The sequence below is a fragment of the Chiloscyllium plagiosum genome, chromosome 1 (assembly GCF_004010195.1).
Source record: "Chiloscyllium plagiosum isolate BGI_BamShark_2017 chromosome 1, ASM401019v2, whole genome shotgun sequence".
NCBI lineage: Eukaryota > Metazoa > Chordata > Chondrichthyes > Orectolobiformes > Hemiscylliidae > Chiloscyllium > Chiloscyllium plagiosum.
This window is the reverse complement of record NC_057710.1, coordinates 9982446-10007404: the sequence shown is the minus strand read 5'-3', so window position 1 is coordinate 10007404 and position 24959 is coordinate 9982446. Positions and strand designations below refer to the sequence as shown.

At 44.5% G+C, this 24959-nt stretch overlaps 1 protein-coding gene across 3 annotated transcripts in view; it reads left to right on the top strand.

The window, feature by feature from the left end:
* The window catches only part of LOC122551859 (transcription factor COE3-like), a 132462-nt gene that overhangs the window by 34076 nt on the left and 73427 nt on the right, over nt 1-24959 (top strand). For all 3 annotated transcript variants that reach the window (XM_043694500.1, XM_043694559.1, XM_043694434.1), the window contains exon 4: nt 21678-21766. In XM_043694500.1, the coding sequence (XP_043550435.1) occupies nt 21678-21766 (89 nt within the window). The remainder of the gene's footprint in view (nt 1-21677; nt 21767-24959) is intronic.

Genomic DNA, 24959 nt, shown 5'->3' with positions numbered 1-24959 from the left:
CTGACCAGATATTCAAACCATTCAAGTCCCAGCACTTGGCCCCGATCGCCCTAAACCCTTCCTATTCATGTATTTATCCAGGTACCTTTTAAATGCTGTAATTGTACCAGCCTCCACCATTTCCTCTGGCAGTTTATTCCATACACGCATTAACCTCTGCATGAAAAAGGTGCCCCTTAGGTCCCATTTATATCTTTCCCTCTCACCTTAAACTTGTGCCGTTGAGTTCTGGACTCCCCCACCCCAGGGAAAAGATCTTGTCTAATACTTTCATTGCCCACACCTCTCAACCCTTTATGTCGACTTCTTTAAACCTGAGCGGGGGAGGGGGCATGAAATAGTATTTCTGCCAACATTACGTGAGGGAGGGAAACTGATGAAAACACAATGAATACATTTTGTTTGTACTTTCCCAGCAAGGTATCTTAAATGGCCTCAAACCAGCAAAATGGCTGATTGGAACAATGAGGTTATTGTCTCATCGGAAGGGTGGGGTGTCTAATGTCGCAGAACATCATAGTTGTACAAATGTGCAACTTTTAAAAAATGGCCCTTTCTTATCGTGTCTGTCCCATCAGGACCACACCAATTGGTCGGCCTGGATTCTTCCCATTGGGCTCAAACTCCCAGATACAAAGGGGAGAATATCAATTTATAGAGCATGTTTTATAAGCATATTTCAGATGTGGCAATGGCTTCATGGTATTATTGCTGACTGTTAATCCAGACATCCAGTGAACATTCTGGGCACCTGGGTTTGAATCCAGGGCAGATGGTGAAATTTAAATTATATTTTAAAAAACTCGAATTAAGAGTGCTGTAATAACCATTGTCAATTATTGGAGAAACCCATCTAGTTCAAGGATGTCCTCTAGGGAAGGAAACTGCCATCCTTTACTGGTCTGGACTACATGTGACTCCAGACCCACAGCCGTGTGGTTAACTCTTCACTGTCCTCTGGCTAGCCAGCGATGCCCTTTCCCGTTAAAAAATAAACAAATGAGATGAACTCAACACCTCCCAAATGGTCCAGAGCCAATAAAGTTGTCACACTGAAAATTAAGCAGCCAGTTTTGGCAAGGCAAGGTCTCACAAGCAGCATTGTGATCCTGATTTCGTGATGTTGGCCAATGTATGCATATCAGTCTTGGCCACTCTAGTGAGAACTGTCCTGTTCTTCCTCGAATAATGCAATGGGAGTTTCTTTACCTCATCCTCAGAGTGCAGACAGAATCTCCAATTTCTGGCCTCTCATTCCCATGTTCTGACAGTGTAGCATTTCCCACAGTACTGCACTGGAGTGTCGGCATGTTTTAGCACTCACCTCCTGGCTCTGGACTGTTTCTGGTAACTGAACAATCCTGGGCAGCTAACGTATTCATCTCCATCAGCAATGGGCTACTAGTGAACATATTCAAGACATTTAAAGCCTGCTTTAGACCCCCACCAGGGAGTTGTTGGGAAATGCAAGCAAAAATATCTCTGGAAACAATCAGCAGTGGTGAAGAAACAGGAGCCAACATTTCAGTGAATGGTTTAAAACAAGTCCAGAAGAAGGGTTAAGTCAGAGGGAAGGAGGAAGACCCATGATGAGATGGCTAAAGAGATTAAATATTGAAAAGGGGCGATGGGACAAAGTAAAAGGAGATGGTTATGGAACATGCTGAATGTGTGAGCCCCTTAAAAAGGCTTCCCCTCGGTGTGACCCTAATCCCTTCATCTGTCTGTCTCTCTCTGCAGACTCCTCACTACATTCCTTCCAACATATTTTTGGATCATTCACAAATCTGGCTCAGCCGAGTAATTAGGATCTATTGTGGCCCCAGCACTGATCTCTGTGGCACTCCACTAGTTACACGCTGCCATCCTGAAAAGGTTGCTTTGCTTTCAGCCAGGAGAGAAACAGGGATGAGCAGACTGACTTCAGAAACCAATCATCCTCCAGACCTATTGATCGTACATCATCCGCAGGTTTTAATGAGGCCCCTTTTAGTGGTGCGTTTACTTTCTCGAAGGTCTGATTTTATGGACCTAATCAGGGTGGGGGTGGGGTGGGTAGTTTAGAGAAGCTAAGCCTTTCATTTAAGTGACGTTTGCTCCTCCCCATGGATTACAGACTTTGGCCCCCCATGAGATACCATCTGATTTTAAAGTTCATGAAATTTCTATGAGAATTGATTGGATCCAATCGATTTTGTTTTTGGTCTCCTTCCCCTTTGCAAATCTTTTGAAATTATAATTCCTTTTTATTTTAACAGAATGTACTCCTTATATTTTTGTTGAGGAGAGGCGGCAGTCAATTAACACAAAGGACACGCATCAATGGGGTGGGGTGGATCCTGGTGGTGTCATGATAATGTCACTGGGCAAGTATTCCAGATTAATGCTTTGGAAATGCAGGTTGAAATCCTATCAGGGGATGGTTTAAATTTAATTAATTGATAGAAAGGACATCTGAAGCTAGTCTCAACAACCATGATCACTTTTAAATCCTGTCTGGTTCACCGATGTCCTTTAGAGAAGGAAATCTCCCAAGCTTACCCATTCTGGCCTATATGTGACTCCAGACCCAGAGCGACATGGTTGACTCTCAAACCTCACCGCCCCCCCCCACCCACCAACCCAAAATGGCCAAGCAGGGCACTCAGTTCAAGGGCCATTAATGATAGGTAGCTACTCTCACATCCCATGAAAGAATAAAGAAAAGATTGTTCCTTTCCATTAGGGTGAAAAAAGATATTTATATGAACAGGCTCATTCTCGTCCAACCTCATGGAGAAACCTCAAAGAATATTGTACACAAAGAGTTAGTTTTTGGTGGAGTGCAAATGTGGCAACCATTCTTTTTGTGTGCACAGCAAGATCCCACAACCATCAATGAGGTGAGTGGCTCATTTTGCAGCACTGTGGTTCACTTGGGGGTTGGGAGCGGGTGGGATTTGTCCAAAAGGACAGATTAATTGTCTTCACTCAGTGCTGTAAACTCTGTAATGACCAACTCGACTATTGGATTGAAGCAAGAAAAAGGAAAGGATTTATATAGCACTTTTTTTGACCTGAAGGCATCCCAGAGGTCCATCACAGTCAATTAAGCAATTTTAAAATTTGATCACTCCTGCACTATAAACATACAAACATTGATCACAAATAGCTCATTCCACATTGACTCTTCTCCACCATTCAACAGAATCATGGCTGTTCCATTATATGGTTCCAGTTCCATGTTCCCATCTCCCTCAAGTAGCTTAGATTCCCCAGCCAATCTATTTATCTCCAGCTTAAAAATATCCAATGACCCATCTCCTTGACCTTCTGAGGTAGAGAGTCCCAAAGTCATATAACCTGATGGGCTGAAGCGCATCTTCCTAATCCGTTAAGAAAACACCATCACCCTCTAATCAATAAAAAAAAACTCTCCTCATAACAGCCAGTCCTTTATTTTAAGACAATGCTCCCTATTGGGATTCATGACGAGGTGACGCAGTGGCTCAGTGGTTAACACTGATGCCTCAGAATACCCAGGATCTGGGTTCGAGTCCAACCTTGAGTGACTATCTGTGTGGAGTTTGCATATTGTCCCTGTATCTGTGTAGGTTTGCTCAGCACGCTCCGGTTTCCAATCACCGTCCAATGATCTGCAGGTTAGGTGCATTGTTCATGCTAAATTACCTATAGTGTCTAGGGATGTGCAGGCTAGGTAGGTTAGCCATGGGAAGTGCAGGGTTACAGGGATAGGCTGGGTCGCTGTGGAATGCTGGTCAGAGGGTTGGTATGGACTCAATGGACCAGATAGTCTGCTTCCACACTGTAGGGATTCAATGATTCACTCACATGAGGAAACATTCTTTCCGTGTACACCTTGTCATGACCATTCAGGATCTTATACACTCCAATCAAATTGTTCCTCACACTTCAAAACTCCAGTGACAAGGTCTGTCTGTCCAGTCATTCCTCATAAGACAACCAGTTTGTGCCAGGTACCAATTCAGAATCTTCAGAGTCAGTTTGAACATATTTACTATTAATCCAGAGAACCAGGTAATGTTCAGGTTCAATTCTTATAATGGCAGATGGTAGAATATCAAATCAATAAAAATCTGGATTTCCAGAGTCTAATAATGACCATGACACCATTCTTGATTGTTGGGGGGAAAACCCATCTGGTTCACTAATGTCCTTTAGGGAAGGAAAATGGGATCCCTAAAGTCTGGCCTTCATGTGACTCCAGACCCACACCCATGTGATTGACTCTTAACTGCTCTCTGGGGAATTAGGTTTGGACAATAAATGCTGGCCCAGCCAGTGATGCCCTCATCCTGTGAATGAATAAAAACGTGAGATCAAATCCAGGCACAGTATTTCAGATGTGGCTTCACCTGTGTCCTATACAACTGAGTTAAAAATCACACAACACCAGGTTATAGTCCAACAGGTTTATTTGAAAGTACGAGCCTTCAGAGCACTGCTCCTTCATCAGGTAGCTAGTGGGGCAGGAACATAGGACACAGACTTTATAAGTAAAAGATCAAAGTGTCATACAACTGATGTGATGTATTAGACAAACCTGTTAAGTCTTTAATTATTTAGAATGGGGATGCAGGTTTCAATTGCTTAATATGTAACACTCATACTTTTAAATTCAATTCCCACCAAAATAAAGGAGGACATTCCATTAGCCTCTAGACTGCACACTGTCCCTGCCCACTAACTTGTTGTGACCCATCTTTGGAACACTTTGCTCCCTTGACAATAATATAAAATAGAGAACTGGAGATGCTGGAGATCTCAAACAAAAAAAAAGCTGAAGAAGGCAGTGTTGCTATTAATATAAGAAGTGTGGCAGCCAAATTAAGTACATGAAACTCCAGTAAACAGCAACGAGTTAATGATGAGACATATGTGCAGCATTCAAATAAAGCAAAATATTGCAGATGCTGGAATCCTGAAATAAAAAGAGAATGCTGGAGAAACTCTGGCAGCATCTGTGGAGAGAACAACAGAGTCAATGTTTCGAGTCCAGTATACTAAGTTGAGTTCTGAAGAAGAGTCATATTGGACTCAAAACATTATCTCTGTTTTTCTCTCTCCACAGATGCTGCCAGACCTGCTGAGTTTCTCCAGCATTCTCTGTATCTGTATTTTTCAGTGTTGTTGGTTGAAGGGTGCGCTTTGGGTAGAACTGCCCTAATGTTCTTCAGAATTGTGCTGTGGGATCGTTACAGTATACCTGATAAGAATGACAGGCTCTCAGTATTGCTGTGCCATGCCTCATAGTCTGTGTGGCAGCTATCTTGAAGAGATGTTGCCAGGATTGGAGGATTTGAGCTGCAGGGAGAGGTTAAATAGGCTGGGGCTGTTTTCCCTGGAGCATCAGAGGCTAAGGGATGACGTTATAGAGATTTATAAAATCATGAAAGGCATGGATAGGATAAATAGACAAAGTCTCTTCCCTGGGGTGGGGGAGTCCAGAAGTAGTGGGCATAGGTTTAGGATGAGAGGGAAAGATATAAAAGAGACCTAAGGGGCAACTTTTTTACGCAGAGGTGATACATGTATGGAATGATCTGCCAGAGGAGGTGGTGGAGGCTGGTACAATTGTAACATTCAAAAGGCATCTGAATGGTATATGAATAGGAAGGGCTTGGAGGGATATGGACCGGGTGCTGGCAGGTGGGACTAGATTGGGTTGGGATATCTGGTCAGCATGGACGGGTTGGAACGAAGGGTCTGTTTCCATGCTGTACATCTCTATGACTCTATAAGATCATTTTTAAAAATTCATTCATGGGATGAGGGTGTCGCTGGGCCTGCATTTATTGCCTTTCTCAGAGGGCAGTTAAGAATCTACCACATAACTGTGGGTCTGGAGTCACATGTAGGCTAGACCTTGTAAGGATGGCAGTTTCCTCCCCTAGTGAACCAGGGATTTTCCCCCAACAATTAATTCATGGTCATCATTCAAATTCAAATTTCACCATCCACATGGCAGGATTTGAACCTGGGTACCTAGAACATTGCCTGGGTCACTGGATTAACAGGGCAGCAACAATACCACTTGGACACTGCCTCCCCACAGGATAGCACGTGATAAAGATCTCACGCTCCATCTTATCCTGAGGCTACCTGAAGAATGCTCCTTGGAAATGATTACCTCAATACATTACCTTACAAGCCCAGATACTGTCTCAGTAATGTTGGTGTACAATAGTCATCCGCAATAAATTGCTCTTAGATTCTTCAGTTTCCACACCCAGTTTCACATGTTACGTGGGATAATGTTAAAATACCCCAGTTGGAGGCAAGCTTGGATTCTGTCTTAAATTATTGATCAATAGAAGGAACATACAACAGTGCAACTCTCCCTCAGTATTAGAATTGCCATCCCTGGACTTTCTGCTCAGATCTATAGAATGGAAATGGGACTTGAACTTGAGATGTCGTAAAGAATCAAGCGTCCGGAGGTTTTTAAAGCGTCATCAAATGCTCAGTGCCCTTTTGGCATTTCCAATTCTCAAAGTGGATGGGCAACTGAGGGTCACTCTTCCCATCAACGGCCAACACTTGAAAATTGTGTGATCGAAGTGATTAAGAATTGAGTGAGCTCTGGGAGAAATGGCCATTCTGGTTCCATAGCAAGGTGCCCCTTTGAGTTTGGCGATCACAAGGGGTCAATTGGAGCATCCTGAGCAGAGTAGGTCTGAAGCTTGTCCCACTTGAGCCACACGGCTAATGTCAAACATAAAGAACAGCAGGGACTCTATACCACATGTGACTCTATACCACAATGAACAATCGGCAGAGGTCTTGCGTTCACAGCTAGAGTGATGCCGAAATGGGGGAGTCAGCCAGTACTCCCAGTCCTCAGACTCCCATTCCACATACACCCATTTGAGCATGCCTCGCATTAAGAGAACAAACATTTATCCAACACACTGTGCCAACTGGAGTGTTATGAAGGGAGACCTGCTCTCCCTCCTCCTAACCCAGTCCCTCACCATCCAAATCCCCATCATCTCCTCACCCCCATGTAATATCTTGGCAGAGCTAAGGGTTTAGACAAAAACTCACCAGACCAAAGATGAATGTTCAAGAAATCATATGGGACAAGTAAAAGCTTATCAGATCTCTGCAATTGAGTCCTGTTGTCCACTACGTGTAAGAATTGAAAGAAGAGGAGATCCAACTTAGTTGTGCTGCTCCTTGTAGTGGGATAGGCCACTGACACGTGATTTTTGCTCATCGATGACAAATGAGACAGGTAGTGGAGAATTATCTCCACAACACCAACATTTCTTGGGCATTCCTGACTGCCTAAGCACCATCACTGGTGGCTGAGCCTTCAGCTGCCTTGGTTGTCTTTGGAATTTCCTCCCTCTCTACTTCTAGCTCCTATCACAATGTAAGCCGAGGGACCCAGAAATCCCCTGCCAGTGTTCATACTCCATACACATCTTGTCCCACCCATAGCTCTTTGAATCTCAGGAACAGTTCTTTTCGTTTCCTTTCTCTCTTCTTTGCTTAACCAGTCCATCTGTAAGTACATAGAGTACAGGAAGAGGGATGTGTTGTTGCAGTTATACAAGGCCTTGGTGAGACCACACCGAGAATATTGTGGGCAGTTTTGGTCTTCTTTCCTGAGAAAGGATGCTTTTGCTCTCGAAGGAGTGCGGTGAAGGTTTACCAGGCTGATCCCGGGGATGGCGGGACTGATGTATGATGAGAGATTGACTAGGTTGGGATTGTTTTCACTGGAGTTTAGATGTGAGGGGTGGGGGAGGGGGAGGAATCACATATAGGCCTTATTAAATTCTAACAGGACTAGACAGGTTAGATGCAGGGAGGGTGTTTCCAATGGTGGGTGTGTCCAGAACTGAGGGGTCAAACTCTGAGGATTCGGGGTGGACCATTTATGACGGAGATGAGGAGACATTTCTTCACCCAAAGAGTGGGTGAGCCTGTGGGATTCATTACCACAGGAAGTCGTTAATATCAAAACATTGAATGTATTCAAGAGGTGGCTAGATATAGCACTTGGGGCGAATGGGATTTAAGGTTATGGGGAGAAAGCAGGATTAGATTATCAGGTTGGTCAATCAGCTATGATTGTGATGAATGGCAGAGCAGGCTCGAAGGGCCGAATTGTCGTCTCCTGCTCCTACTTTCTATGTTTCTATGACTCAACCAATTCATCTGGCAACAAGTTCCGCATCCTAAACCAGTTTTGCATGAAGACATTCCTCTCAATTCCCTCCTGGATTCCTCAGTGACTCTCTGATACTGAGGGCCAAGGTCCAGTCTTGCTCTACCTGGAAGACCCCAAATAGGTCACCCCTTCCAATAAGATACAATGTTTTGGATCATTATACCAAAGGGTTGCATTGGTGACACTTTGTGGGGGCAGGAGGGGAGGGACGTGAGGGACGTGAGGGAACGTTCCTATTCCATTAAAAATTCTTCTTATTGCAAGATTAGGTCATGTGGCCAAAGGCTTGGTCAAAAAGGCTATTTAAAGAACATTAAGGGAGGAGAGAAGGGGCAGTGAAGTTTAGGGAGACAACTCCAGAGCTGGGGTTCTGGACAGTCAGAGGCATGCCCACTACGGTGGAACAATTAAAATCAGGAATTTATAGGACCATAAGATAGGAGAAAGTGAGGTCTGCAGATGCTGGAGATCAAAGTTGAAACTTTATTGCTGGAACAGCACAGCAGGTCAGGCAGCATCCAGGGAACAGGAGATTCGACGTTTCGGGCACAGGCCCTTCTTCAGTTAGGACCATAAGATAGAAGAGCAGAATTCGACCATTTGGCCCATTGACTCTGTTCCACGATTTGTACAAGGCTGATCAGAACCCGAGGGCACAGCCTTCGAGTAAACTGAAGACCTTTTAAAATGGAGATAGGGAGAAACTCCTTCAGTCAGGGAGTAGTGAATCTATGGAATTCACTGCCACAGAAGGCTGTGGAGGTCAGGTCATTGGGTATATTTAAGACAGAGATAGATAGGTTCTTGAGTATTAGGGGAATCAAGGGTTACAGGGAGAAAGCAGGAGAATGGGGTTGAGAAACTTATCAGCCATGATTGAATGGTGGAGCAGATTCAATGGGCTGAATGGCCTAATTTCTTATGGACCCAGATTTGGAGTAACACAGTTGTGCTGTAAGCCTGGGGAAGATAGGGAAGTGTGAGATCCTGGAAGAATTTGAAAGTAAGGGACGAGCATTTATGGACTGATTGGACAGAAGGGTCTGTTTCCATGCTGTATGACTCTATGCTGCCGGACTGACAGTGAAGTGAAGTGCAGTAGGGCCAAGATTACACAGCCAGATGTGGATGATCTGAGCAGAGCTGTGCGTCTATCAGCTAGCTAACAGAATGATAAAGTGCCCTGCTGATTGTCCGACATTAGCAGCTTATGATGATACAATTCCATCTCTTCTGACCTCACCAACCCCCACCCCTCCACCCGACTCCTGAACTCCCACCCTGTCCTGTCCCTGATTGGTAGATTCCATTACATTCAGGCCAATCAATAAACACGTTCCTGTTTCATCGCGAGGTAATCATACAGGGAGGAGGAGGGGAGCTGGGCTGGCCTTTAACCCCAAGCGCATTACTTAGCTGATATGAAGATGGATTGCTTGATTCTCCACAAACATATGCTGCAATTGGAGGAATCAGCGTCATAGCACTCTGAGGTAATTGGTATTGATTTTATGTGGGTGCCTTCACGAGCCGCTGAGCAGACGATTACACCAAGGAGATAATGTAGTTGAGTTTGGAATATTCAATTTCAAAGAGCGTACAATGAAATAATTTAACAGCCAGGCCGAATGAAAGCTCTGTGTCCCAGGACAGTTCCCGAAGGCCCCCTGTAGGTTTGTTTGTTGCAGTGATGCTCGTCTCTGTTCTGTCCTTTTCGAATCACTTCTTTGAAAAGAGGTTAACGCCATCATAAAAAAACAGTGTGTGTTTGGTGAGCCTTTTCCCATCATGCTTTTCTCAGGGAGGGCGAGCACGGAGCCATATCTTTGTTTTTCCCACTTATTCTAGTAATCCGGAACCTCGGGCTCATGCTCTGGAAACCTGGGTTCAAAAGCCATCCCGTAAAATTTGACCTCAATAAAAAAATCTGGAATAAAAGAAACTCTGGGCTAATGATGATCATGCTGACTGTTGTTAAACACTCCTATGGTTCACTAATGTCATTTAAGGATGGAAATCTTCCATTCTTGCCGATAACATTTGACTCGAGAAACACAGTAAAAATAATTGAGGTATAACTGCCCTCTGGGCAATTAATAATGGGCAGTAATTGCAGGCCTGACCAGTGACCCTCACATCCTATGAATGAATAAAAAAGAAACAGATTTTTCTTCTTTATTGTTTCATGAGAAGTGGGTGTCGCTAGCTAGGCCAACATTTATTGCCCATCGCATATTGCCCAGAGGGCAGTTAGGAGTCAACCACATTGCTATGGATCTGGAGTCACATGTAGGCCAGGCCAGGTAAGGATGGCAAATTCTTTCTCTAAAGCACATGAGTGAACTAGATAGGCTTGTCTGACAATCAGCAATAGCAACATGGTCTTCATCACATTCTTAATTCCAAACGTTGATTGAATTCAAAGTCTGTCGTAGCGGGATTCGAACCCAGGTCCCCAGAACATCACCTGGGTCTCTGGATTAACAATCCAGCGATAATACCACAAGATCTTACTACCAAGCCATCTGCTCACCTCAGAGAGCAGATCAGAGTCAACTACATTGCAATGGGTTTGGAGTCACATATAGGCCAGAGCAGGTAAGGGCAGTAGACTTCCTTCCCTGAAGGACATTAGTGAACCAGATGGATTTTAACAACAGTTAGAATCATCGAGTCATAGAGATATACAGCACGGAAACATAGAACAATACAGTACAGAACAGGCCCTTTGGCCCTCGATGTTGCGCCGACCAGTGAACTATTCTCAGCTTGTCCCCCTACACTATCCCCCTACAATCATCCATGTGCTTATCTAAGGATTGTTTAAATCTCCCTAATGTGGCTGAGTTAACTGCGTTAGCAGGTAGGGCATTCCACGCCCTTACCACTCTCTACATAAAGAACCTGCCTCTGACATCTGTCTTAAATCTATCACCCCTCAATTTGTAGTTATGCCCCCTCGTACAAGCTGACGTCATCATCCTAGGAAAAAGACTCTCACTGTTTTACCTATCTAATCCTCTGATCATCTTGTATGTCTTTATCAAATCCCCTCTTAGCCTTCTTCTTTCCAATGAGAACAGAAAACAGACCCTTCGGTCCAACTCGTCCATGCCAACCGGTTGATGAAATTGAATTTAAATTCCACCAATAATGTGGTGAAATCCAAACCTATGTCCCCCAACCCTCTAAACATGAGGCTGGCTTACTACCCTAACAGTGCACTCCTGCTTCAGCCAGTGAGGCCCAACAACCGATTAACTGGTGCTTGTGGCTGAGACATTAGAAAGAGCCCCTTCTGCCAGTGCACTAACACTCCCCGAACCTGCATCATTATTAATTGTCTGAGGCAATGCTGACCCATTTTGTGTTGGGAAGGTGCTGTAGTGATGTATTACAAAATTACAGCAGGGCATCTTTCGCTAGTAGATGAGACGGCTTCCCTCAGTTTGGCACCTTGTCTAGAATGACAATGAGAGAGAGCAGTTGAGGGTAAATTGTTTCACCCAGACGGTGCTGGGATATCGGTAATCATTGTCTGCAAAGGTGTTGTGGGCAGAAACTCCCTGCATTTAAAACATTCTTGGATATGTATCATGTCCCATGGAGCTATGGCCAGAGAGCTGGAAAGCAGGATCAGTCTGGTTGCATACTATGACCAGCATGAGCGCAATGGGCCAAACAGTCTCCTTTGAAACATTGATTTGCACGATTTTCTGATTTGCAATTGATTTGGAGTTGATAAGGTAAAGCGCGTCAATAAAGAGGGGGTCATCACCAGTACAATTAGAGCCAGGTCATTTGGGAGTGACATCAGGAAACACTGGTTCACACAAAGGCGGTTGTGGAGTTCTGGAAGCTCCCCTTCAAATAGCTGGACTTCAATTGAAAATTTCAGAACTGAGCTTGACAGATTGTTGGAATATAAAGGCCCGCTTGATGAAGGCCATGGGTAGAGTTCAGCCAGAGAGGATCCTATCGGATTAGTAGAAGAGGGCTGAGGGTTGAATGCCCTCCTCTGTTTCCATGTTTCCAACCATATGGTTCACATGTGAGCCAACTTTACCTTTGGGGCAGGTCAGAGGCCTTCCTGGTCCTCCTAGCCTTTATGCCCGAGAGACTCCAGTTGGTACCTCACCCAGGGATAAGTCGAAAATCTATCGGGCTCCTAGGTATGTGAGCCTTACTTGCAGCCAAAAGCCCACATGTTCTGCAAATCGCAGAAAGGGACCATCTTCTTTAACCGCTGCCCTGGCTGTTCATCTCAGTTGAGACAAATGTCCAAGAGTATGAGGGGTTGGGGGACAAGACAATAAAGCTAAGGCAGAATGGAGAGGGAAAGAAGGAGACTTGACCTCTGACCGCCCCCGCCCCCCCACCCCCAAACCTCCACTTTCCTGACCTGGCCCGTGATGCTCTCCACTGATCCATTCTAACAGCCCCTCCCCTCATCACAACCAACAACACCCTCCCCCCCAAATCCAAGTGACCCAAAGGGCTCATCCGCCTACCTGACATCCTGCCCACTGTAATAGCAGGAACAAAAGCAGCAATTGGTGGAAAAGTTCAGCAGATCTGGCAGCACCTGCAGAGAGAAATCAGAGTTCAATGTTTCTTCAGAACGATAGGGTGTGGTTTCTGTAAAGGAGGATGGTTAACGTGATGCTACTGTTTAAGAAAGGTGGTAAGGACAAGCCAGGGAACTACAGACCAGTGAGCCTGATGTCGGTGGTGAGCAAGTTGTTGGAGGGAATCCCGAGGGACAGGATGTACATGTATTTGGAAAGGTAAGGACTGATTAGGGATAGTCAACGTGGTGCTGTGCGTGGGAAATCATGTCTCACAAATGTGATTGAGTTTTTTGAAGAAATGAAAAAAAGGATTGATGAGGGAAAAGCGGGAGCTTTGAACTATATGGACTTTAGTAAGGCGTTCGACAAGGTTCCCCATTGGAGACTAGTTGGCAAGGTTAGATCTCACAGAATACAGGGAGAACCAGCCATTTGGATATAGAACTGGCTCACAGGTAGAAGACAGAGAGTGATGGTGGAGGGTAGTTTTTCAGACTGGAGGCCTGTGAGCAGTGGAGTACCACAAGGATCGGTGCTGGGTCCACTACTTCTTCGTCATTTATATAAATGATTTGGATGTGAGCATAAGAGGTACAGTTAGTAAGTTTGCACATGACACCAAAATTGGAGGTGTAGTGGACAGTGAAAAGGATAACCTCAGATTACAACAGGATCTGGACCAGATGGGCCAGTGGGCTGAGAAGTGGTAGATGGAGTTTAATTCAGATAAATGCGAGATGCTGCATTTTGGGAAAGCAAATCTTAGCAGGACTTATACACTGAGTGGTAAGGTCCTAGGGAATGTTGCTGAACAAAGAGACCTTGGAGTGCAGGTTCATAGTTCCATCCCTGTCCAGGGCCCTCCAATGTAGAAGCCATCTAAAGCTGAGCTGGTCATTTAAAATCCAATCAGATTCAGAGACAGGGATAACAGGATGTTGGGTCCATCATCTTCTGCCAGGACTGAAGATGCTGAAAGTTAGAGTCGAGTGTGAGGTGCTGAAAAAGCACAGCAGGGCTGCTGATGAAAGGCTTTTGCCCGAAATATCAAATCTTCTGCCTCCAGTCAATCTCGGCTTCTGCTAAAACTCCCCAGTCCTCACATACCCCCTGACTATTCCAATGCTTTTCTCATTGAGATCGCTGTTCTCTCTTATAAATTTCAGCTGCCTGCTTCCTGACCTGCACCCAAGAAGTGGCACAGTGGCTTAGTGGTTGGCACTGCTGTCTCACAGCACCAGGGACCCGGGTTTGATTCCAGCCTTGGGTGACTGTCTGCGTGAAGTTTGCACATTCTCCCTGTGTCTGTGCAGGTTTCCTCCGGGCACTCCGGTTTCCTCGCACAATCCAAAAAGAAGTGCAGACCAGGTGATTTGGTCGTGCTAAATTGCCCATAGTGTCCAAGGATGTATAGGTTAGGTGCATTAGTCAGGGGGAATGGGTCTGCGTGGGTTACTCTTTGGAGGATCATTATGGATTTGTTTCCACAATGTAGGGGTTCTATGATTCTAAAGTAGGCGATTGAGATAACTCTGCTAGTCAATGAGATTGTGACTGATCTGATAATCCTCAACTCTATTTTGCTGCCTTTTCTCCATAATCTATGATTCCCTTGCTGATTAAAAATCTGCCTCAGCCTTGATGATGCAACCTCTGTGGTAAAGAATTCTACAGATTCACAACCTTCTCAGGGAAGAAATTCATCCTTGTATAAGTTCCATTCATCAGTCACCTTGAAGCTCATTGACTTTCACTGGATCAGTCTATCATTGCCATCATATTGAAGTTGTCCTGTAACCCCAACTCTGTCATTTCCTCCAGCTCTAAGATTATGTCCAATTTGTTCATTCCTGATTCCCTTCGCTCAGCCATTTTTGTCGTCCGCTTTGAAATTCCGTCCTTAAACCTTTCCACCTCTCTCCCTGACTTTCCTCCGTTAAGATCTTTCTCAAACCTAATTTCTTTGGTCAAGCTTTTGTTCGGGCTGCACTTCTATCTCCAGAGACAAAAGCAGAAATTGTGGGAAAAGTGCAGCAGTCTGGCAGCATCTGTGGAGAGAAATCAGAGTTAACGTTTTGAGTTGAGTGACTCTTCCCCTCTCCTGTGAATCGCTCAATGGCCTGATGTGACCTGATACTGATTCCGTGAAGCACCTCGATACAACAGTGCTATACGAATGCAAGTTGTTGTTGAAACAGTCCGATGACTAAAGACGGACAGATAAACCATAAGAGAAAGGCAGGCCAAATCTGAGGTAAACAGAGAAAAGGACAACGCTGAAAAATGGCCCAAGACAGGCAGACAGTGTGAAGGAAAGGGGTGGGGAGGGAGAGAAAAGAATTAGCGTAAATATTTAAATAGGTGAGAGATAAATAAATCAGCCTTTTGGATGTAATCAAGCGTGTTGCAATAGAACTGCCCAAGTAACAATTCTGAGCTTAAACACCCCTGTGTTCGGTGCAAACAATCTGTCTTAAATCAATTTGATTTATAACAGAGCTCTCAGAAGGAAATCCACTGCAAAGGCTGTTGCAATGGAAAGCAAATATTGTAATTTGAGTAATAAAGTCTATATGCAGTTTGCTGACTGGAGCGCCAAGCTTTGTAAAGGTGTGTGTGTGTACGACAGGGGGAGAACACCTGATTGTTATTCATGAAACGGTGAGTTATGCATATTAGTGCAAACAAGCTACCCGACTTGCTTATATTTGGAGTGTCAATCATTTTAGTGAATACAAGATTTGTACTTGACAAACTGGAGTGAGCAACTTGCTTGACAAATTGTCCCCAAAGTCAAATCTGACAGCCTTTTTGTGATTAATGGCCTGATTATGGGAGCATTTTTTTTTACACGTTTTGAATTTGCATTACATAAAGATGGAAATTGTTCTCACAGTGCAGGCACGGAGAGGGAAATGGATAGCATTTAGTCAGAAGGTGTTGGATTCCTTGTTTGGGAAGAACAGAGTCCTTGTGGGGGACTGGGTAGCTGTCACTCTGTCCTCTATCACCTCATGTTAACTGCCTCCATGTCACACCGATCAAATCCTTTCTCTGACAGACTTCGCAGTGCTCTGAAAACTTGTGATTTCAAATAAACCTGCTGGACAGTAACGTGGTTTCATGTGAGTTTTGACCTTGTCCACCCCAGTCCAACACTGATACTTTGACATCATAATTTTAATGGATGTTTAAGACCTTCTAGTTAATGTCGTAACTGGAGCAGACTACGTAATTTCTTGAGCCTACCTCAGTGATTACTGGGATAGGTAGCAGGTGTGGCTCTGATTGTAAGCTGAAAAGGTTGTAGGTTCGAATCCACAACCTAAGGGTTAATCACCATGAACTAAGACATTAATTCAGTGTCAATCTAACGGGTTAATGGCCTATCAAATATTAGCTTTTTATTTTTGCTTTCACAGTGCTGTGGGCAAGGTTGCTGTCTGTCTGTAGTTGGCCTTCCGATGACGATGGAGGTGGTGTGCCACCTTGTAGGAATGCTGCAACCCACCTGCTTCGACTCTTCCTTGTATCTGTTTGGTACCACTGCATGGTTTGCTGGACTGAAATCAGAGCTTCATGACCCTCACTCATCAGGGAAAACATGAGAATGCCGAACCTCACAAGGTCCCCACAGAGGAAAGAGTGCCGATTGGTTGGCAAGTCAACTCTGATAGGCCAAGGCATTGTGAAGGAGAACATAATGATGGGGGTGGGGGCGGGGGGTGGAGCTAGAGGCTCATTGAGTTCCTTAGTAATTAATAAAAGGAAAAGTAATTAATAAAAGCTAAAGGTAGGTCCTTCTTCCTTCGGTTTGGAAAGAACAAATCTCTAGATATGAATATATAGTCCACACAAAGTCTCATTCTGACAAGTGGAAATAAGCCATGTTACAAGCTCAAGTATGATTGTAAATTGATTGTTCGTGTTTCCAGCAGCTAAGCACCTCCCTTTTGTCTTATCGTAGAATTCTTATGAATGTTTGAAACTTGGCATTCTTGTATTTGTCCTGACGCAAAGCTTCAGTTTGTCCATTCAACAGGAATCCCTCTTTATTCCCTCTTGCTGAACTGTGCCTATTCATTGAGTTCCCAACCAATACTTTAAGGGTTTGAAATTACTTGATGCACTCCTCTTAATGAGTTTAGAAAATCTTTCTAATCACCATTAACTAAGACATTAATTCAGTGTCAATCTAACGGGTTAATGACTTAATTAAAATAGCAATCAGGAATTTTGCCCGAGTCTGTTTGTCAATTTGTACATAATAAGACTGTAATTTCCATCCCATGGTGTCTCGATGCTACTTCATTTTTTTCTCTGACTCCCTTCATTCCTCAAACCGGTTGAGGTAAAGCACAATGCTTGGTATTCATATAGCACCCTCCTTGATCTTGGCATGTTCCAAAGCACTTTACATCCAATCTTTGAAGCTTTTTTGAGCTGTGTTCCCTGCTGTAATGCAGGAACAATGGAGCTATTTTGACAAACAAGAACAACGATCATCACCCAGCAGTTTGGAGCTGTTGAGGGCGTCCACCTCCTATTCTTCACAAGTAGTACCACGGGGTCTTTTACCTGATGGGAGCTCAGTGAAATAGCTCAGGATGAGCATTTGCCCATTTTACATGAGCTGAGAAACCTCTTCACCCCATTGTTTGTTAATCATTGAAATTCTCTCCTCCGAAGTGCTATGGGCCCTCAGTAATTGAGTATGTCCAAGACAGAGCTCGCGAGACCTTTGGATACTATCGGACTTATATGTTAGGGAAGGAGTTCCAGGATTTTGGACCAGTCACAGTGGAGGAATAGCGACATATTTCTGAGTCAGGATGGTGAGTGGCTAAGGGAGGAACTTCGAGGTGGTGATATTCCCTTGTATTTGCTGCCCATGTCCTTGTAGATGGAAGAGGCTGTGGATTTGAAAGCTGCTTTTTCAATAAAGTGCAGTGCAAATATTAGTTTTTGGTAATGAAGGTAGTGGCTTTTGAAGATGGTGAGTAGGTTTTTATTCACCCATTCATGGGATATAGGAATCACTGACTGGGCCTGCATTTATTGTCCATTCATGACCTTCAGAAACTGCTGCTTAGCCGCCCCCATAAACAACTATACTCCATTTGGTAAAGATGCTCTTCAGGAGGGAATTCCAGGATTTTGACCCAGTGACAATGAAGGGATGGCGACATGTTTCCAAGTCAGGATGCTGAGTGGCTTGGAGGGGAGCTTGAAGGTGGTGATGTTCCCATGGATCTATGGCCATTGTGCCCCTACATGGAGGCAGTTCTGGTTTTGCAAGGTGCTGTCTGAGGATCCTTGGTGAATTTCTGCAGTGCATTTGTAGGTAGTACACACTGCTGCTATGAGTGTTTGGTGGTTGATGGAAGTGATTGTATGATTGGCACCAATTAGGCAGGCTGCTTTATCTCAAATGGTGCCAACATTCTTGAATGTTGTTTGAGGTGCACCCATTCAGGCTCGTGGGGAATATTCCATTATGCTTCTGACTTATGCCATTTAGATGGTGGACAGGCTTTCGGTCATTATAAGGTAAGTAATTCTTTCCAGGATTCCCAGCCTCTGACCTGCTCTTATGGACACAGCTTATAAATAGCTTTTCTAGTTCAGGTGCTGGTCTGTCCTCCGATGTAGCTCATGTCTATACCTTAACCAACTAGGTATCATGAGAAATGCAACCCTCTTTGATTGCTTTCCCTTCAAGTCTTTTGTGACCAGTACCTGCTCCTGGTACTGAGATTCACTTACCCGTGAGAAAATGGTTGTCTGAAGTTCGGGGTTTGGGCTATTTTTAAAAGGTTTGATCACATGATCTCCTGCTGCACCACCCTGACCTCGGCTGCTGCTATCTGTCACATCCATAGCTCACCCCGCTTTCCTGTGTCAATGAGACAATGGAAAGATTCCTCTTGTCCAATTGGACCCTATTGAAACAATCCATGTTTTTTCCTCACTGTGAATACTTTTTCACAACGATGAAGTGAAAGTCTAAACAGGGAATGAAAAATAAATTAGAGGCCGAGGGGGTGATCTTATATAAAATCATGAGGGGCATGGATAGGGTAAGTAGACAAGGTCTTTTCTTTGGATTGGGGGAGTCCAGAACTAGAGGGCATAGGTTGAGGGTGAGAGGGGAAAATTTTAAAGGGATCTAAGTGACAATATTTTCATGTAGAGGGTGGTGTGTGGATGAAAAGAACAGCCAGAGGAAGTGATGGAGGCTGGTACAATTACAGCATTTAAAAGGCATCTGGAGGAGTATTTGAATAGGAAGGGATTAGACGGATATGAGTATGTTTCCGTGCTGTACATCTCTATGACTCTATTTATCATAAAAATTTTGCCTATGATTTTTCATGGTGTTAACTTTTCATCCTGGCTTTTCCAGGTCATTTGCTGAGTCAATCATGAGTTGGGGTCAAATCACGGCTGGAAAATCACGGCAAGTCAGGCAGCATCTGAGGAGCAGGAGAATTGACGTTTCGGGTAAAAGCCCTTCGTCAGGAATATGACCACATTCCTGATGAAGAGCTTATGCCTGAAATGTCGACTCTCCTGCTCTTTGGATGCTGACTGACCTGCTGCGCTTTTCAACCCTGTAGTTAACTTCATACTAGAAAGAATCACTATTTGACTGTGATCTCCAGCATCTGCAATCCTCGCTTCCCCATTCATGAGTTGGAACATCCTCTTGAGGACTTTCAGACGAAACTGCAATAGAACAGCTGACTGGAGAGGTGATCCTCTCTTCAGGACACTCTCTGTTGTGTCTACAGCAATTGGATAAAAACTTGAAAGGCTCCATGAAGTAAAGAGCAGAGAGAAATGAATCTGCCTGGACATCATTTAGATAGTCTGAAACATCTCCTTCTGGGTTGTTGGATGTACGAACAAAATGATAACCTCTGCATCAGAGAGGAGCCTGACACCAGCTAAACCAAACTGACCATCAGAAGCCAAGGACTGTTGGCTTTTCCCATGCAGTTTCGAAGATACCCTATATACTCAAGTATTAGTTGAATTTGTTTGACTGTTTTGTCAGGTTAAATTTATGGGGTCGACTATTACATGGACACTACATGTCATGCCCATCAAAATTCATACCATATCGTTAGCAGAAACCCAACTGATCTCTAAACGAATAAAGGGGGGAAAAACGACGAATTACTGTAATTCTGAAGATCTGGAGCGGAGCAGGATGACCAGCAGACGGGAAAGATGGAGGTGGGTACTCCAGTTGCTGGAGATTAGAGTCAAGATTAGAGAGGTGCTGGAAAAGCACAGTAGGTCAGGCTGGAGCAGGAGAATCGACGTTTTGGGCAGTAGCCCTTCATCAGGACTGGAAAGCTAGAGGTGAGCACGAGCGCTGACACACTGACTCATAAATGTCTGTCTGTTATCTGCGAAGAACTAGGGTCTACTTTTACATGAGATATGTGGAAAATTCCAGAATTTTTTGGCCAAAAATAGGCAATTGACTTTTACATAAGATCAACTATTACTTGAGTATATACAGTACTTGGATCAGACTTTGAGCTTGTGATGGTCCCTGAATGTCCCTCGCTTTATTGGTGTTGCAGAGCTGCCTGCTAGCACCATTGCTGGCCACGGTGTGTGTGGCCTACCTTGGAGGGAGTTCTAGAATCTTGATCCAAGATGGCCTGCGGTATTTTCATTTAATCCAGAAACTCAGCTAATATTCTGGGACCTTGGTTCAAATCCCACCATGACAGATGGGATTTGACTCTTGATAATAATCTGGATTTAGGAATCTACTGATGACCCTGAGACTGTTGGCAATTATTGCAAAAAACAAGCTAATGCCTATCAGGGAAGGAAACTGCCATGCTCACCTGGTCTGGCCTATATGTGACTCCAGACCCACGGCAATGTGGTTGACTCTCAACTGCAGTCTGGGTAATTAGGGATGGGCAATAAATGCTGGGTCTAACCAGAGACACCCACATCCCACAAGTGAATAAAATAAACACTGAAGGGACAGTGAGGAACAGATCAGGTCAGGTCCACCCCAATCCAACACCAGCACCTCCAAATCAGGTCAGATCTGTGTGACTTGGAGGGGAACTTACAGGTCGTGGTGTCGCCATGCAACTTCTGCCCATGTGCTTCCAGCTGGTACAGCTCATGGGTTTAGAAGATGCTGGTGAGTTGCAGATGGTAAGGACTATTACCACAGTACGTCAGCAGCAGAGAGAGTGAATGTTTAAGATGCTGGTTGGAATACTAATTAATGGGCCGCTTTGTCCTGGCTACATTTTGTAATCTTCATTTGTGGAACTGATCAATGTTGACCAGGAGAGCCATATTTTACAAGGCGAGGCTGACATCAATCGTGGGCAGTGAAAAGATAACGGTGGCTCAGTGGTTAACACTGCATCCTCATAGTGCTAGAGGCCCGGGTTTGATTCCCACCTTGGGTGACTGTCTGTGTGGAGTGTGCACATTCTCTCCGTGTCTGGATGCTCCACGTTCCTCCCACAGTCCAAAGATGTGCAGGTTCTGCGAATTGGCTGTGGGAAATTGGCCATAGTGCTCAGGGATGTGGAGTATAGGGGTAAATGTAGAGTAATGGGGAACGGGTTGGCGTAGGATACACTTTGGAGCGTCGGTGTGGACTTGAAGGGCCTGTTTCCACACTGTAGAGATTCTGGATCGCTACAATTGCCCTCAACATCCTGGGCTCAGGTTTGCTGTTTAGTCTCTTAACTTTAACTGAATGCAGCATCAGCTGAGCAGTGGTCATTTCAGCTTTGCAGTGTTCCGACAGGGCTCAGTGTTTGGACCTTTATGACTGTACCCTTTATTTCTCCACTGTCTCCCTCATTGCCTTTGACTGATTTCTCTTGTTCCCTCTAACTCTATAGCGTTGAACGAGCCTACCATTGACTACGGATTCCAGCGGCTACAAAAAGTCATTCCACGGCACCCTGGGGACCCTGAACGATTACCGAAGGTTAGATTTTTATCGATGTGATCTTTCATTCATTAAACAGAAATATTACAAGCATTGAGGATCGCAGACAGTGATAACCATCCTAGCAACTTAGAAAGGCTGTCAGTGCATGAGACACTACAGTGAGAGGAATTGTTTGCCGTTCATTCTCACATTGGAATAAGTGACATTGCTTTGAGATGAAAAAGAACACAGAAGAGAACAATGCAATCTTGCAGGGAACGATAAAATGTTGTGGTGACAGAGTATGTTGTGTTGGAGGGTTACAGTGATGCTTGCCCAACGGGGAAGGCTCCACGTGTATGAAGACTGCTCTCCAAGGATGAGTGAAAGTTTACGAATCATAGAGAGATGGGTATCTCATAGTCATAGAGCCATACAGCACAGAAACAGACCCATCGGTCCAACTTTTCCATGCTGACTAAGTTCCCCAAACCAAATTAATTCCACTTGCCTACATTTGGTCCAAATCCCTCTTAAATGTACCTATTCATGTACCTGTCCAAATGTTGCAACTGTACCTGCATCGACCACTTCATCTGGCAGTTCATGCTTCGTATGAACCACCCTCTGTGTGAAAAGGTTACCCCACAGATCCCTTTTTAATCTTACTCCTCTCACCTTCAAATTAGTTTTGAGCTCCCCTATCTGAGGGAAAAGAGCTTTGCTTTTCATCTTATCCAGCCCACCTATGATTTTATAAACCACTATTAGATCCCCCCATCAAAATTCTATGCTCCAGTGAAAAAGATTCCAATCGATAGTGTTGTGCTGGAAAAGCACAGCAATCAGGCAGCAGGAAAATCATGCCCAAATGAAGTCAGCCAATGCTGAGGCCCTTCAAATCTGGGGTCTTTCTTATTTGATCTGGCTGTCACTTTACTGCTTAGACAAAAACCGTCATCAGGAATGGGCTTTCCTGATGAAGGGCTTTTGCCCAAAACGTCGATTCTCTTGCTGCTCGGATGCTGTGTTACCTGTTGTGCTTTTCTAGCACCATACTCTCGACTCTAATCTCCAGCATCTGCAGTCCTCACTTTCATTTTGAAAAAGATTCCAGACTATCCAAATACTTCTTATAACTCAAACCCTCCGATCCCAGTAACATACTCTCCAATTTAATAATAGGTTCGAATTTTGTTAGCAAGGCAAATATATTGTGATCATTTATTTCAAGAGATCTAGAGTGCAGTAGCAGATATGTACTGCAGAGGTTGTATAAGGCTCTGGTCAGACCGCATTTGGAATATTGTGCGCAGTCTCAGGCCCCATACCTAAGGAATGATGTGTTGTCCTTGCAGGGGGTCCAGAGGAGATGGACAAGAATGATTCTGGGGATGAAGGGTTTGTCATCTAATGAATGTTTGAGGACTTTTGATCTATACTCGATGCAGTTTAGAAGGATGAGGGGGATCTGATTGAAACTTACGGAACCCTGAGAGGCCTGGATAGAATGGGTGTGGAGAAGACAGTTCTACTAGAAGGGGAGACTAAGACCCGAGGGGCACAGCCTCAGAGGGAAGGGACGACCTTTTAGAATTGAGATGAGGAGGAATTCCTTCAGCCAGTGGGTGGGGAATCTGCGGAACTCATTGCCACAGAGGGCTGGGGAGGCTGCATCATTGAGTGTATTGACGACAGAGATAGATCAGTTCTTGATTAGTAAAATGGGGAAAAGGCAGGAGATTGGGCATGAAAAACATATAAATCATGGTTGAATGGTGGAGCAGTCTCGATGGGCCAAATGGCCTAATTCTGCTCCTATATCTTACATTCTTCTGGTCATTTGTTTTTTGGGAGTTCCTACAAAGATTACTGCATTCTAAGTAGGGGCAAGCAGAAAAGTGACAGCCACATCAGATAAGAAAGACCCCAGATTTGAAGGACCTGGGCATAGGCTGAATTCATTGTCATATTGTTATGCACCTTCCAGACCTACAGTAGGATTGTGCTGGTATAACTGTGGATTACCATCCTCAATGTACACCTAGATCATCCAGAAGACTGATTCATGAGAATCTCCCAAGATAGGCAACCAAAATAAATATGCTTGATTCCCGGCAGGATGGAAACATCTTGCAGCTCTGTTGCGAAGCAAAGTAATGACTCTTGTGTGATGCTATGTTAAGAATGTTTGGAAATCCCTTGGCTACCCTGGACTTCCCTGGAATTATACAGCTCATGTTTAGCTCATTATATCTCCCCCAGCTCTTAGAAAGTGCTATTCAGTTTGTCCTGTCCACCACTAACACTGCATTTTCCAGCCCAGAGTCTGCCCTGCAAATTTTTCTTTTTCTAACCTGTCAACAAATTCCTGCATTTACTTCCACTAGCCTTTTGGACATTGCACTCACCAATCTTTATAACTGACTATATTAAAAAAAAATTCTCCTTCCTTCCCTGGTGATTTTATCAATTACTTGCAGATTTTAGTTATCCACGTTTTAAAAAAATTCATTCATAGGATGAAGGCATCACTGGCTAGACCAGCATTTATTGCTGATCCCAGAGGGCAATTCAGAGTCAACCACATTGCTGTGGGTCTAGAGTCACATGTAGGCCAGACATGGTAGGGATTGCAGCTTAGGGCAGCACTGTGGCACAGTGATTAGCTCTGCTGCCTCATAGCGCCAGGGACCCAGGTTCAATTCCAGCCTCTAGACGACTGTCTGTGTGGAGTTTGCACGTTCTCCCCATGTCTGTGTGGGTTTCCTCCGGGTGCTCCGGTTTCCTCCCACAATCCAAAAATGTGCGGTCAGGTGACTTGGCCAAATCAAATTGCCCGTAGTGTTAGGTGCATTAGTCAGAGGTAGGTATAGGGTAGAGTTACTCTTTGGAGAATTAGTGTAGACTTGTTGGGCCAAATCACAGTTTCCATACGGTGGGGATTCTAATCTTCTAATCTTTCCTTCCGTTAAGGATATTAATGAACCAGATGGACATTTCACAGTTAACAGTGGCTTCATGGTTGTCAATAGACTCTTAAATCCAGATATTTTTGTAAAATTCAGGATAATGCCATCTGCCATGGCAGGGTTCAAAGACACCTCCTCCAACTGCTCCCTCGACCATGACCCCACCCCCCATCACAAATTTCCCTCCCCACCCCTTTCCGCTTTCCACAAAGACCGTTCCCTCCATGACTACCTGGTCAGGTCCACGCCCCCCCAACAACCCACCCTCCGTCCGAGCA